This window comes from Dipodomys ordii, unplaced genomic scaffold (genome assembly GCF_000151885.1).
Source record: "Dipodomys ordii isolate 6190 unplaced genomic scaffold, Dord_2.0 Scaffold27, whole genome shotgun sequence".
Taxonomy (NCBI): domain Eukaryota; kingdom Metazoa; phylum Chordata; class Mammalia; order Rodentia; family Heteromyidae; genus Dipodomys; species Dipodomys ordii.
The window spans coordinates 6190681-6207175 of record NW_012267243.1 but is presented as its reverse complement, the minus strand read 5'-3'; the positions used below and the strand labels follow the sequence as shown (position 1 = coordinate 6207175).

The 16495-nt window shown below is 37.0% G+C and overlaps 2 protein-coding genes across 7 annotated transcripts in view; one reads left to right on the top strand and one right to left on the bottom strand.

Moving 5' to 3' along the window:
• The window catches only part of Ralgps2 (Ral GEF with PH domain and SH3 binding motif 2), a 122002-nt gene that overhangs the window by 65029 nt on the left and 40478 nt on the right, over window positions 1-16495 (top strand). The gene's annotated exons all lie outside the window — the stretch shown is intronic.
• Window positions 43-16495, bottom strand: part of Angptl1 (angiopoietin-like 1) — a 21828-nt gene continuing 5375 nt past the window's right edge. Inside the window, exons 2-5 of one of the 2 annotated variants that reach the window (XM_013015674.1) lie at window positions 15038-15835; window positions 5396-5589; window positions 2352-2622; window positions 43-928 (exon numbers count right to left, since the gene is read on the bottom strand). In XM_013015674.1, coding sequence (XP_012871128.1) covers window positions 741-928; window positions 2352-2622; window positions 5396-5589; window positions 15038-15815 — 1431 coding nt within the window. In that variant the 5' untranslated portion in view covers window positions 15816-15835 and the 3' untranslated portion in view covers window positions 43-740. Of the gene's footprint in view, window positions 929-2351; window positions 2623-5395; window positions 5590-15037; window positions 15887-16495 lie in introns of both variants that reach the window. The other variant, XM_013015673.1, reaches the window with a different exon arrangement.

The window sequence follows — 16495 nt, the reverse complement described above, 5'->3', positions numbered from 1 at the left end:
CTATATAAAACAATTATACTAACTTTGCTATATAAACTGCATTTCAGAGTTTTAGTAGTCAGCATATCATATAAATATTGAAAACATTTGTGTGTTTATTTTTAATAAATTTACCATGCAAATAAGCATTAGTATTTATATTTCTTAATTAAAAATGATATGCACTTTAATATTCTAAGTCACCATTCTTTGGGGGGTGGGAAATCATTAACAGTTCAGATTCAGTCATTAAATGTGAAAGACACTTATGATTTGAAATTTTCTCAAATTTTTATTCAGTGAAAAAAATTTTTACAGCAAAACTAGAGATTTCTCTAATTTCTTGTCTATTTTTATAAATAAAATTCATTACTTGGCTGAAATCTTAAAATTACTTTTGCAAGTTAGAATAATTTCATAATTTTTAAATAAATGATTAAGAATCTTGAGCATGTATTGTTTTGACTTAAAGCTAAGATTTGATTTGTATTGTGACACATATTTACATTTTAGAAAATAGACTTTACCTGTATTCAATCAATATAACTTTAAACAATAAGTAGGATATTCATATAAATCATTTTGAGCAGAATTTTGAAGGAAGATGAAACTACATTCATAAATCCTTTTTATAGTTAGGGTAAAATTCATTTTACAAATTCTTTGTTTAGAAATACATTGTGCAAAGTTAGAGACATAAAACATATTTTCGGGGAACTAAAATTACATATTCTGTGCCATTTATGTTGGACTGTCTCTCATCAGTCAATAGGCTTGATCATCATCTGAACGGCTCTTAAGGAGTATGACCCGCCTCTGTATTCAGCCCAAAAAATTCCATCTTGGTGCTTGCTTCTGTAATGACCTCCTCTGTACCATACTCCATTGAGGTTAGAATGTGCACAGGCATTGTACCACCAGCCTCCTTTATGAAAGTGAGCGCAGTTTCCTTGGAGGAAAAACACACAGATGTCAAAGTTTCTTACCAGCAGTTAAAAACTTGTACATTTACAACAGTTTTAATTTGAACTTTCCTTACTGAATTGTTACCTTTAGTAGGTTTATTTCACTTACTCTATTGTTGTTGTATCCTCTACTTGAAAGAGCACTTGAATTGCCCTTTTTATTTATCTTTTTGATGTAAGATTACTTTTTTTTTTAAGCATTCAGTCTGCTAGCCAACAGGGTAAAGGAAATACAGTGTTCATGAGAGATATACAGAGAAAAATATTAGGAAAGGAAAGGTAGAGAATTGGTTAAAGCAGAAGGTAAAGTTTGAGAAAAAGTGAATTTCAAAATAGCAAAAGAAAAAAAAAAATTCTACCTGGGCCCTCCTCTAATCCCAGCCCATGGGAGGGAGGAAATAGAAAAACTAACATTTGATGCCAGCCCAGCAAAAAACTGAGAGAGTCAGAAAATGACCTTTTGAGGCTAGCACAGGCAAAAAGGAGAACCCTCCCTCTAAACAGTAAACAAACAAAAAGGCTGTAATGATGTTGTATATTACTACTTCTCAGTTATATGGGGAAGCACAGGTAGGAGCATCTTGGTCCAACTGCAGGCAAAAATGTACACCCTATCTGAAAAATAACTAAAGCAAAAAGGGCTCATGTGGTAGACCACCTACCTAACAAGCACCACCAGAAAATAAATATAAAAGTAAGTAGCATAGCTCATCCAGTAATTAAATGATTTTTTGTAAACAAAAAAGAATATGTATGGTCACATTCTCTCTCTTTTGCCATCATAAAGTAGATTAAAAGAGAAACCTATATCCAGCCAAAAATGGGTGATGCTTGGATTTGCTGGGTAGACAGGCTCTCCACCATTTGAACCATACATCCAGCTTTTGTGCTTTCATTACTTTTCAGATAGTGTCTTCATTTTCTGCCTAATTGGCCTAATTGTGCCTTCTCACAGTAGCTTTTTTGGCTAGTCCATTTTACCACCTACCACAGGCCCTGATACCCACCACTTTCTTTTGCTTATTTGATTTTAATTTTCTTAGAGCAATCTATCAACACCCGATAAATCTCTGTAGATGTAAGCTCCAAAGGAGAGAAACTTTCTTAACTGTTTTGTCTCCAGCACTTTCAGCAGAGTCTGGCAGCATATGTCAGATATCTAGGTAGTATATGCATTTGAAGGAAGTTTCATTTTTTCATGAATGTGGCTTGGTTTTGTTTTTCTCTAGATCCTTGTTCTTCCCCAATATCATACTTTAAGAAAACCTTATAGAAGAGATCCTAAAAGCTATGTTCACAATGACTGTTCATATGACCTTTCTAAAACAATTTTACTAGCATAAACTTCAATAACTAGGTGCTACGTAATGCACAGAAAGTGGCAACTATACAAATACGTTTTCTTACCTGCATACATATCTTTGTCTCTGTCCAGTGTGGTGAATTGTTTACCATTATGCCACATCATAGAATCCCCTGCATTTCCCTGGTAAGTTCCCAGGCGCAGTCTATAGAATTCACTTTCAGGTTCCAGCCGAAAGCTACTATATTCTGCATACACCTTTTTATCACTCCAGTCTTCTAATTCAATCAACAATTTATAATTATCTTGATTACTAAGCTTATAGATATTTTCCAGTCCAAGCCAGTATTCTCCATCAATGTTTCCAAACCCTTTCTGTTAATAAACAGAGATGAATGCATAAGTAAATGTAAAGACAGTAAACATAATTACAGAAAAATAAATGTCCAGTAGTATACAGATACTGGCTATTTAAGTGGTAATAAGAACTTGTTTTTGTAGATTACCTGGTTTTCATATGTTCTACATTGTCACTTTGTTTTGTTTTGCTTTAATATGTCATTGGTTACATAGCTATTTAGAAATCCTGTGAATAAACAAAGGCCAAAGACCAAAGTTTATTTCTGGCTAGTAAAAACAGGAACTGATAAACTATAATAGATTTGTGAAAAGGAGTCCCAATCTCATACTGCTCCAAGAAGCACTTTTCCCTGCTTAGTATAATATATGGATATTGTTCCCATCTTACTCCAACAAAGGATATCTAAGATTATTAAAGCCTTTAATTAAAGCCCTACCAGGTATTTTAGAACAGGTTACCTTTTGTAGTTCTAAGTAAAATTAAGAAAAGGTAAAGTACTAATCTTCCAAGAGTCTTCTTTGAAAAACTAAAACACTTGGGCTGGGAAGGGGCTTAGTGGTAGAGTGCATGCTTCGCATGCATGAGCTCCTGGGTTCGATTCCTCAGTACCACATAAGCAAAAGACGCTCAGGGACAGTGCCCTGAGTTCAAGCCCCAGGACTGGCAAAAAATAAATAAATAACTTGAAAAATGAGTTAAATGAGTTAATTAAATGAATTCATTAAATATATTATGGTTTCAATAAGAATTTTGACATTTTAGGTATGTAGCAACATAGATTTAGGACACCTGATCTTAACACTGTAAGTGTATTTCCAAGAAGATTGTGTTAGAGGATTTTTTTTCTCCTATCTTTTGTGCTACTTGTTCAGAGATGTTACATCATTTTTGACATGGATATATTGACTGACAATAGAATTTCACATAGGAGTAAGAGTAAGCTTGCCTTATTCATGGATTTAATATGTGTGGTTTTGACAAGCTGTGTAAAATTTAAAAAAAAAATTTTTTTAATGAGGTGGATACCGGTGGCTCACACCTGTAATCGTACCTATTCAGGAGGCTGAGATCTGAGGATCACAGTTCAAAACCAGCCCGGGCAGGAAAATCTGTGAGACTCTGATCTCCAATAAACTATTCAAGACCAGAAGTGGCGCTGTAGCTCAAGTGGGTAGAGCACTAGCCTTGAGCTGAAGAACTCAGGAACAGTGCCCAGGCCAAGTTCAAGCCCCACAACTGACCCCTCCCACCTCTACCCCTCTCCCCCCCCCCGGCCCCCAAGAAAATCAGTGAAAGAAAAAATCAAAGCCAGGGTTCCGGTTGCTTACATCTGTTGTGCTAGTTACTCAGGAGGATCACAGTTCAAAGCCAATCCTGGCAGAAAAGTCCTTGAAACTTTTTTTTCGGGGGTGGGGGGAGTCAGTAGTGGGCTTGAACTCAGGGCCTAGAGCTGTGTCTGACTCTTCTGCTCAAGGCTAGCACTCTACCACTTTGATACATATCTCCACTTCCAGTTTTCTGGTGACTAATTAAGCCACCAGCACTGATAAAAAAGACTTTTTTTTTTTTTTTTGGCTTTTTTGGTGTCCGGTCGTGGGGCCTGAACTCTGGGCCTGGGCATTGTCCCTCAGCTCTTCAGCTCAAGGCTAGCGCACTACCACTTGAGCCACAGTGCCACTTCTGGCTTTTTCTGCTTATGTGGTGCTGAGGAATCAAACCCAGGGCCTCAGGCATGCAAGGCAAGCGCTCTACCACTGAGCCACCTCCCCAGCCCTGATATAAGACTCTTAACTGATTAACCATCCAAAAAAGCCGAGAATAGAACTATGGCTTAAGTGGTAGAACACTAGCCTTGAACAAAAACCAAAACAACAACAAAGTCCCCTCAGAGACAGCTCAGGCCTGAGTTCAAGCCCTAGGACAGGAATTAAAAAAAAAAATTCTGGCATTTACATTACACTGTTTGGTTGATGCAAAGAAACTCTGTCTATCTTGTGTTTTGGTCATTTCTGGTTACATTGTTGTGTGATCTGCTGAGTGTTTCCTTGCTCTTAATTTTCTGAAATATGCCTCTCAAAAAGTAAAGGAAATACTAGATTTGTTCAAAAGCAGCATGTCTTTAGTGGAAGTTGGATATATTTATGGGAAAATGAATTGGGCAGCTGCAGTACTATGTTGGATTTTTTGTATCCTGAGCATGTATGGAACGATATACCATGAGGGATTAGCCATCTAGAATATAAGTCTTTCTTGCCATCTTTAAACTGAAATATATATGTGTATATTTCATTCATTCATTCATAAATTTAACATTTCATAAAAACTATTAGGAAGACAACTTGTTTTACTTTTTCCAAGTTGATAATACATGTTCTAGTTCTAAATGAAAATCTAGTTGTTTATCATTACCCACCCCCCCAGCAACAGCATGTCTTGTGTCATAAACTTAAAACATGGTTATCAGAAGTAATTCAAGAAAGGGAGACATTTTTCCATTCCTATATACATATTTATTGCCAAATATGTTTGATGTTACAAATGTGATCATAGGAATGGAATTAAGTATCTTTGCAAATTATAAGTCTGTGTATGAGTTAGTCATCCAAACTGAAAAGGAGACATTTTAAATTCAGTTAACTTTTTACATTTCAATTTTTAATTTAAAAATGGAAAATAATGTATCTGACATGTAGATGATAAAATCTCATGGTTAGTTCTATATATCTTCTTTACTACTGCAAAAGCTACCTGGCACCACCTCTCCTAAGTCTGAACTCAGTGATTTACCTTATAATTTTCCCAGTTTCTGAAGAAGTTAACAGAGCCATCTGTCCTTTTCTGAATAACAGTCCAACCCCCAGGATCCAAACTGTTCTCACACCATAACTGCATTGGTCCATTGCTGTTTTCAGGCTTAATCATGTAAATCCCACTGACTGAATGTCCAGCTTCTTTTGCGTGCTGACAGTCTTTGAATGGTCCTGTAATTTAAGTATTATTAATTACCAGAAAACATAATATAAAATAAAGGAGTAGTTTAGTGAAGTTTCCTACCTTTGTTTTTTATAGAAACCACTTTCTATAGTGTACATAATACCAAATAAGTTGAGGTAAATTTTAAAAAGTAAATAAAAGCATTACACCAGTCACACTATTAATAAAAGCATTAATTTGTTTGTTCCATTCTTCTCTGCTTTATCCAGAGACATGTTTGGTATAATCCTAAAATAGGTAGAAATTTTGATTGACTTTTTGGGAGCTAATACTGAGGTTGAAATCAGGGCCTGGGTTCTGCTGTCCCTAAGCTTTTTTGCTCTAGGCTAGCACTCATAAGATTTGAACCATAGCTCCACTTCTGACTATTTGGTAGTTACTTGGAGATAAGATTCTAACTGAGTTGGCTTTGAACTGCAGTCATCAAATCTCACTCAGCCTTCTGAGTACCTAGGATTACTAGGAAAACTACTAGCACCTGGCAGATTGTATCTTTTTAATTTCTGTGAAGTTACACTCTCTCTCTCCATACTAGCCTTATAATAGCTGTATAATGACTAATGCCATCAATACATCAATGTTTCTTCTATCATTGGATTTTTGTTCTTGCAATTAATACTGTACAAAGTGACTTCATTCTTACTGACTTTATTTTTCATATTTAATTATACAAATGCTATGAAATGGAATTGACCTGGATTAAGGAGGTATTGGCATACTTTAGAGTTTCTGAAATTCTATTTTGGTGAAAAGTACTAGTCTTGGGCTGGGAAGGTGGCTCAGTGGTAGAGCGCTTGCCTTGCATACATGAGGCCCTGCGTCGATTCCTCAGCACTACATAAGCAAAAAGAAAAAGCCGGAAGTGGCATTGTGGCTCAAGTGGTAGAGTGCTAGGCTTGAGCTGAAGAGCTGAGGGACAGTGCCCAGGCCCAGAGTTCAGGCCCCACGACCAGACCCAAAAAAAAAAAAAAAAAGAAAAGTACTAGTCTTATTCAGTGAATCTTGACAGTCTAGTAAGTTTTAGAAATGCTAAATATTAGATTTTCCTTTTGAAAACTCACAACATACTTTTGTTTATTAAAGACTGAGAAAACTTGAAGCAAAGAAACCAGACTTTCCCAAACTTACAATATCTCATTTTCCCTATACAATACTTAACAGGCTATATGAAAACATTTCAGGAATGTTGGCCTGAATGGCTTTCCAAAGCATATTAGTTTATGACTGCTAGTATTTTTTAATCAAATTTGTACAGTGATTTTGTGATAGTTTACAGATGTTCTACTGATATAATAGCTAAAATGTGTATCTTAGATGATGATAACCTTACTCTTCTACCCATTTCTTTCTATTCCTCACGTCTTTGCTTAGCACTACTGTGCTGCATTTGCCCTATAGTTATTTCACAATCCTAAATATTCTCTGTATTTTTAATCAGCTATTAAATTTCTTTCTCCTCTCCTCTCTTTCTCCCTTCTTCCCTCAATTCCTCTCTTTTCTTTTTCTCCTCTTTTCCCCCGTTATCTCCCCCCCTCCCAATGCTTATTAGAGTTTGAATGCAGGGTCTCATGCTTACTAGGCAAGTACTCTACCATTGAGCCATACCTATAGTCTCTCACTATTTTTAAAATGACAACTCATTTTGGAAAATAATTTGTAGCGTGTCATTCGTATGCTGTATTTTGAGATACATAGAATGACAGCTAAACATCTTTCACCAGTGATTTTTATTTGAGTCTGTTTTTAGTTTTGTTTCTGTTCTAGGCTTGGGGCTTGAACTTAAGGCCCTGCATGCTGTCCCTGAGCTTTTTTGCTCAAAGCTAATGCTCTACCACTTGAGCCATACTTCCACTATTGGCTTTTTGTGGTTAATTGGGAATAAGAGTCTCAAGGATTTTCCTGCCCATGCTGGCTTTGAACTGTGATCTTCATATCTCAGCCTTCAGAGTAACTAGGATTAAAGGAATGAGCCACTAGCACCTAGCTGAGTTTGGTGTGTGCGTGCCTGTGCGCGCGCACACACACACACACACACACACATTCCGAAACAAGAATTGCCCTGCTCTTACTAAAACAAAAGTATAAATATTCAAATTGTCAAATTGTATGTTAGAAAATTTCAAATTTTGATAAGTATAATCTTTAAATTTGATGGAAATAAAGTTTTAAGTACAGTTCTTAAAAGAATTTCTACTCTGGATAATAGGATGGTTGAAATTTTGAGAAATGTTTTATACTATGCCAAGAACATAGTGTTTCTTTGGAGTTTTATTAAGATAGAATTAATCTCATTTAATAAATTATACCTCTATCATTATAAGGAATGTAGAATATGAGCTCTTCTTTATAGATTGCGCCTTAAGGATAGATACCATTTTTGTTTTCCTTCTGTATGTTTTCCTATCTTTAGTCCTAGGTCATTAGTAATTTTTGTTAAATGAATTATTCTTCTTTCTCATTTTATTATTTATTGGTTGCTTGTGGGACTTGAGCTCAGGGCCTGGGGCTGACCCCAAGCTCTTTTGCTCAAGGCTAATTCTCTACCACTTTGAGCCACAGCATTACTTACAGTTTTCTGGAGGTTAATTGGAGGTAAGAGCCTCACATACTTTCTTGCACTGGCTGGCTCTGTACCTCCATCCTCAGATCTCTCTTGGGTTTGGTTTTTTGTTTTTTGTTTTTTTTGTACTAGGTATCAAACCCAGGATGCTTTGCCATTAAGCTACATCCTAGCCCTTCTTTTTTTTTTTTAATACAAGAAAGATTTGTTTCATAGATTAGTCACTAGTTCAGATTTTTAAAAATATTCATACAGTGTCCATAAAGCACTATAGATTTCTGGCAAAAATGGTATCTTCCTTGGATTATATTACCTTTTCAGAGATTTTCTTTTCATTATTAAGGCTTGAAGGTGACTATAATTATTTAAATTTTTTTCTTTATATTCCTAGTTTGCTGACAGGTTTTGTTGTTGTTGTTGTTTGGTTGTTTTTGGTTGCTGGTTTGGGTTCTTTTTGTTGCTTGTCCTGGGGCTTGAACTCAGGACCTGAACACTGTCTCTAAGCTTGTTTTCCTTAAAGTTACAGCTTTACCACTTGAGCCACAGCTCCACTCTGGCTTTTTTGGGGAAGGAGGGGAAGTGTGTGTGTGTGTGTGTGTGTGTGTGTGTGTGTGTGTGTGTACGTGTGTGTGTTTTCTCTGGGTTGTTCATGTTTTTGTTTTGAGACAAGTCTCCATAGTGCACATAGTCTTGATCATCCTGCCTCATTTCTCATCAAATGTTATGATTATAAGTATATACTACCACACCAGCTTTGGGTGTTTTTGGTTTTAAATCGTGAGTAGATTTAAAACTTTTTTTTCAAAAGCTTTTTCTGTGTGTACTGAGTTGATGATGCTAGGGTTTTTCTTATTTGCTAAATGAATTATATTTTGTATTGCTGGGATAAATTTATCTTGATCACAGTATTTCAAGCTTTCTCACCACCACTTCTACAACACACACAGCCCCCCCCAAACCCCCCTCCCCTCACTTATGAAGCTTAGGCTGCACTGGATCTCAATATTCTCCTGCCTGCCTCACTTCATGGGTGCTGGGATTGCAGGTGTGTTACCACCATGCTCAGCTCAATTCAGCTTAAAGTAATCATAACTGGTGATCATTAGTTCTTTTTTTATTTCATTCTTGGTTTTGACACAGGAATGAATCTTAGGTAATGACTTAAGTGGTACTTAATACACATGTGCCTATTTAATTAATAAACTTAATGTGCCTATTTGATGAAGAAACTACTTGACAAATGTGCAGTCATTTCAAACTGTCACATTCTGCAGATATATACCCTAATAGCTGATTTTAGCTGTTTTTTGTGTTTAGCTAACCTTACATATAGCACAAAACATTAATATGCTTGGGCAAAATCTCAGGCAAACCAATATTACCTCTTTTACTGATGTTGTTCTCCTTTTTTCTTCATTCAAAAGTGAATCATCTTATATTACAGAAGCACATATGATCATCAGAGAAAGGTGGAGAGCCTGTATTTCAGTTCTGTAAATTTCTTCTTATATGGGAGTGAAATGGGAGGGAAAGGGAAGAAGGACTCCAAAACCCATATTGAGGCTATTTTGTGTAATACAGGTAAAGTATTTGTTTACTTATAGTCAAGGACTTTATTCTTTGGTGTGCATCCATAGTTTGAGTCCACTTAGGCACTCATATTTGTTGAATTACTGGGGTTTGATTTTAGGAGCTCAAGTTTGCCAGGCATGTATTCTACTTGGCACACCTGCCTGTCTACTATAGTTATCCATCTATTGTCTCTCTGTCTATTTGATATTGAGGTTTCAGTTCAGGAGTTTGCACCTAGTAGGCAAGCACTGTTGCACGTGAGCTACACTTCCATTCCTCATCAGAGAGTTTGATCTGACAGAGCAGTTGCAAGTTCCTTATGTCTGAAATGAATTAACTGATGATGTTTAGAATTCTTCAGATAGACCTTGTTAGCAATGTGGAATCTTCTGAGATTTTTTTTTGGGGGGGGGGGTCCGGTCATGGGGCCTGAACTCTGGGCCTGGGCGCTGTCCCTCAGCTCTTCAGCTCAAGGCTAGCGCTCTACCACTTGAGCCACAGCGCCACTTCCGCCTTTTTCTTTTTGCTTATGTGGTGCTGAGGAATCGAACCCAGGGCCTCATGCATGCAAGACAAGCGCTCTACCACTGAGCCACCTTCCCAGCCCCGATTTTTTTTCTTTCCTTAAAATTTTTCTTTTTATTTGCCAGTCATGGGGCTTGAACTCAGGGCCTGGGATCTGTCCCTGAGCCTCTGTGTGCTCAAGGTTCATGCTCTACCTGAGCCACAGCGCCACTTCCAGCCATTTCTGTTTATGTGGCACTGAGGAGTCGAACCCAGCACTCTACCACTAAGCAACATGCCCAGCCTTGAGGCAATTCTTTTAATTAGGGTGTAAATCAACTAGAGGATAAACCTGTCAGCATAATTGCTCAGCTACAAGTTTCAGGAAAGTACTTTATATTAGAGAATCTTGATATTGGTATCCCACTGAAACCAATTGTACCTAAAATTTGAACTAATAGGAAGCATTCCAAATTGTAAAATGTTAAATATTCTGTAATTTAAAGTAAGCCTGACACAATAGAACACACCTTTAATTTCTAATGGCTATGTTTCAAGTTTAACTTTGTTTTTTGTTGTTGTTGTTGTTGCTGTTTGTTTTTGTTTTGGGGTTTGGGTTTTTTTGGTGCCTGTCATTGGGCTTGAATTCGGGGCTTGGGCACTGTCCCTTGCTCAAAGCTATCACTGTGAACTACAGCTCAGCTTCTGGTTTCTTTTTTTCCTTGGTAGTTAATTGGAGATAAAAGTCTCAGACTTTCTTTCCCAGGCTGGCTTCAAACTGCTAGGATTATGGATGTGAGCCACCAATGTCTGGCTCAATTTTAATGTTTTTTGTTGTTGTTTTGTTTTGTTGTTTTTTGGGTTTTTTATTTTTTGGTTGGTCATGGGGCCTGAACTCTGAGCCTGGGTACTGTCCCTGAGCTCTTCAGCTCAAGCCCATCATTTGAGCCACAGCGCCACTTCCACCCTTTTCTGTTTATGTGGTGCTGAGGAATCGAACCCAGGGCTTCATGCATACAAGGCGAGCATTCTACCACTGAGCCACCTTCCCAGCCCTCAATTTCAACTTTTATGCTTACTTTTCTCATCTCTGTCTATCATGACAAGTAAAGGCACATAAAAAGAAATATACCCCAAAATGTAAGAAGTATAAATGGTCAGACTATAATACCACACCATGTACTCTGTACTTTCATACATCACCTTATTCAGTCAACCAACAACCTCTGTCAAAAAATAAAATCTCGTTGGATGCCCAGTGGCTCATATCTGTAATCCTAGCTACTCAGGAGGCTGAGCTCCATGAAATTCTTATCTCCAATCATCTATTCAAAAACGCCAGAAGTAGCACTGTGGCTCAAGTGGTAGAGCACTTGCCTTGAGCCAGAGAAGCTCAGAGATAGCGTGCCTAGGCCCCAAGTTCAAACCACAGGATCAGCAAAAAAATAAAAATAAAATTTCCACCAGAGAGGCAAATAGGCATTAGAAAAACCTGGCTAGAACATAGGTTTCCTGAAAATCAGAGCTATATCTTAGACTGTGAAGCTGTGTCTTAGAACCCAAGGAACGAACTTTGTGTAGTAATACTAGTAGTAGTAAACCACCACACTCAGTTTCTTCATTGAGAATGGGGTATCATATATCTTTCTCCCCAATATGAGCCTGTCACTTAACAATAATAACAGAAATGTGCCACGATGTTTAAATATTAGTTGGAAAGGTTATCACTTGGGAAGAGGTCTCTAGAACTTTTCCACCTAAGCTGACCTCAACCCATCATCCTCTTGATGTCAACCTTCCAGTAATTAGGACTACAAGCATGAGCCACTTGCACCTGGCTAATTAAGTTATATCCTTGGCCTGTTAATACTGTTGGGCCTATTTATACTGAAAGGAAACTAGCAGGATATAGTGTATTAAATACTTTATTGAAGGTCTTTGGAATGAAAATGTAATCAAATTAGCTATCATTTATTTGGCATCTACCAGTGTCAGACAATATCTGTACTAAGAAGGAATTTATAATAGAAAGTATTTACTTAAATTACCAGGTATACACATAAAGGTAACCGATAAGTCAAGAGGAAATATGGAAAATAATGTTACATGTATATTACAGAATGTAGGGGTGTATTCATAGATATTAACAGGCCCTTCAAGCCTTAGGAGTCAACAAGGGCTTGAAGGAAGATTTTTAGTGAGAATCATTCAGTCTAAGTCATCATTTGAGTGGCAAAAGTCATGAAAAATATTCAGGAGAAAATGAGTAGATGCATTGTATTGAAGCATATGGTTTTTGTGATGAGTCTTTTGCTAGTGTAGAATGTATTTTGGAAAAAGTCAACTTAGACCAGTTGGCAGGTATTACACAGTTCTTAGGAAGGGCTAGCAGTTTGGGTGACAGGAACTGTTGTAAGCATTGAAGTGTTAAACTCTAAAGCACTATTGCTAGTCCCCAATTACAAATAAGAAAACTGAAACACAAGAAAACTACCCACCCCAGTTACATAATCAGTGACACAGAAATTCTCTTTTTAGTTAATCTCATAGGTAATTTGAATATAAGTTATGGATCTGGCTCAGAATTAGAAATGAGAAATACAGGTAAAATTCATGCAGGTCACTGCATGTATAAAGTAAGTGGTAAGTGTCAAAGATGGGCCAAGTTAATTTTGATATGATTGGTAACAAAATCAAAGTAGAAAAACCTGTTTGATTTTTCAGTTTTGCTTATAGAAATTTATCCTAAGAATATTACCACATAAAAATAAAAAGGAGGAAAAAAATAGCTGGTGCAGGTGGCTCATACCTGTAATACTAACTACTCAGGAGGCTGAGATCTGAGGATCAAGGTTTGAAGCCAGTTCAGGCAGAACAGTTTGTAAGACACTTGTATTCAAAAAAAACACTGAAGACAAAACAAAAAAAGCCAGAAGTAGAGCTATGGGCCAGCTAGAAGAGTGCTAACCTTGAGCACAAAAGCTCAGGGACAGTGTCCAAGGCCTGAGTTCCAGCCTCATGACTAGCACAAAACAAAGGGGAGGTGCTGGGGGGAGGAGCGGAAGAACACCTTTAAAAAGTCACAAGAATATTACAATGTTTATGAGAAAATAAACACAACTTGAATGCTATTACCAAATGTTAACAACTGATTATATCTGAGTATTTGGCCTGTCTCATGAAAAAATTTTTAAAAGATGATTGTTGCTTTGTAGATTTTCTTTAGTAAATAAGTATTTTGCAGTGAGTGGTTTGCTTGCTTGCTTATTTGAAGATGTATCTTATTGTGTACCCCAGAATGGCCTTGCTTGATCAGGGTACTCCTGCCTCAGCCTTTCAAGTGCAGGGTTACAGGAGTAGACCATCATGCTCAGCTTGTATTATTTATGTAGTGATATTTTCTTTATTTCTAAGAGGGAATGCTAGTTTGGAGATAAGATTATTTTAGGATTTATTTACTAAGTCAGTCCATTCATCGAGTGCCTTCAATATGATGAGCAGAAGATGCTAAATTTGGATCTGGCTAAGTGTCAAGATGGAATAATGAATATTAAGGTCACTGTCTTACAGAAATATTAGACCATCAGCACTCAGGGTTTGGAGAAAGAACTACATAAGTATGCTTGTTAGAATCTGGAAGGCACAACATTAGCCTCAGAAGCCTTCAGGTTAGCCTTAATCTGCAAAATTGACAGGGATTCATACTAGGGGAGCCAGTGGTAGAATGTCAATAACTGACATCCAGATTTAGTTCAAAACAGGAAGGAGAGCTTCATTAAGAAGTCATCTGAGCAGTGGTAGTACTTGAGCTTTGAAGCTGTAAAAAACCTCTAAAAATAGAGTATCTTCAGAAAGATTTCCAATGAAACTAGACAAGTAAAAGGAATCAGAATATTACATCAGGGAAGCCCAGGAAGGCAGAGATGTGAGTGGACACTGGTATCAACAGCTGCAGAGAGACACTCATTTTGTGTGTATTTTTACCCTGCTTTTATGTTTTTGACATTTAAAGTTATTTCATAGTTTATGTATAGTTTTATATACTAACTTTTCAGTAAGTGAATAAATGTGATTTACTTACATTTTTTTCTTTTGGATATTTGGATTTTCCCTTTTTTAAAGAAGCAAATTCACTTATAAAGGGTTCAGGAAGAATAGCATATAAGAAAATGAATGCAAGTATAAAATAAAAGTATTCATTTAGAAAATTAGTAGTGAAGCTAGGTATTATGGCTCATGTCTGCAATCCTAGCAACTCATGAAGCTAAGGTATGAAGATTGAGGTTAGAAGCCAGCCTAAGCAGAAAAGTATCTGAGACTCTTATCTCTTGTTAACCACCAAAAAGCCAGAAGTGGAGCTGTGGCTAAGTGGTAGAGTGCTAGCCTTGAGCAAAAAAGGTAAGGAACAGTTAGGAGGTCATGAGTTCCAGCTCTAGTACTGATACCAAAAAAAAAAGGGGGGGAGTCCCCTCAGAAAGTTGGCAGTGAGTATACTAAAATGAAACAAAGAGGAATTAATTATTCATCCATTTTCTGGACACTTAGGTCCAGGACTGATAACGAAAAGGAAGGAATAATAGGGGTTTTAATATTAATTCAGGGGTGTTTTTTATGGCAATGAAAACTTACATTTATCTGGTTGTAGGAGATTGTTGTTTAACTCCTGTCATTAAACATTTTAATTACATCTATATTATCACCACAGAAATGGAACAAGTGTTTATTATGAGCATTATTTCCTAATTACTAAAATACATATACTCTCATACTTTCACTTTTACCAGTAAGAGGTAACTCACCTTCATTGATGAAAGTTACAGGTGGTATCTTGAAAGGGCTTTTGGTGGGAGAAGTTGCCAGGTCAGGTGGTGGCATTAAGTCTCTGGGATAACCTGGGTCTCTCTGTATTTCATTGCCTCCCAACAGACCAGGAGTGTAGTGATGACTGGTAGGTATGTGTTGTGGCACTACCTGGACAAGAGGGGGAGACGCATGGGTGTCTTGTCGGGAAAATATCCTCATGCACTGCTCCTCCAGCAGAGTGATCATCACAGACTGGTTATTGACAAGATGAGTCAAGGAGGCATATTTGACTTCTAATTCCCTGTACCTTGTTGCCATCTTCAACATTTCTGTGGTGACATTGAGGATTTTATTTTCCAGTTGGGAAAGTTCAAGTGAATTGTCCCTCTTACGGATAATCTCATGTAATAGTTGCATATAGAGTTGGGTAACACGAGAGTTCATGTTACGACTTTCTTTTCTCAGCAGCTTTACCTCATTGACAATGTTTCCATCTACATCCACCACCAGTTGCAAAACATCTATCTCTCTCTTCTGCCTGGAGAGCACATCCTTCAGGTTTTCAAGATCCATCCTGGTGATCATGTCTTTAATGGTACCTGAATCTTGCCCTTTGGTATTGACACAAATTGGTCCTGTTATTTTTTGTTCAGGTACCAGGAATGTGTATGCACATTTCTTTGCTTCCTCTTTACCATCTGTGGCACGAGGGTATCTCCTCTGGGTTATTTTTTTAATTTTGAACTGTCCTCCTCTGCAATGTCCAGTGCCCATTAGAAGGAAGAATAGTACACCTAGGGTCCAAATAAAAGCCTTCATTTCGAAATGAAGTTGTATAACGATGTCTTTTGAAAAGCAAATCAATGAAGGGAAAAGATTAAAAAAGAATTTATATTAATCTACATTTAAGTCGGTAATAGAAAAGCATCTAAGGGAAAACAAGTATTTAATAGATGTTAATAAATTAGAATTTAATAATTTCTTAATATTAAGTTATAGTACTTTTAACAGCTGTTCAAAGATCAGATTTCAGAGAATAGTTCTGCCAGTTACCATCTTACAATTAATGCTTTTTCTTTCCAATTTCATTGAGCAGATTTTTTTCATACCCATCCTATGCAAAGGCACACTGCCAGGTACTTTTGAAACCTAATAAAATACCTTTATTTAGAAAGCTCACTTTAGACTATCTCTTATGGCTATAAAAATGGTACACAATGTTTATAAGGTATTAATTAAAACATTCTTGCCAAACTAGCATTTCAGTTACCAGGTAGCTTTACTAGCCAATGTTTAGGTTTCTACCATGAAGTATCAAATAAATTGGTCCTCTGGAAAAAATCTATGCGTTTTCTACATATGAAATTAAATAGTTTATGGGGCTGGGAAGGTGGCTCAGTGGTAGAGTGCTTGCCTTGCATGCTCGAGGCCCTGGGTTCGATTCCTCAGCACCA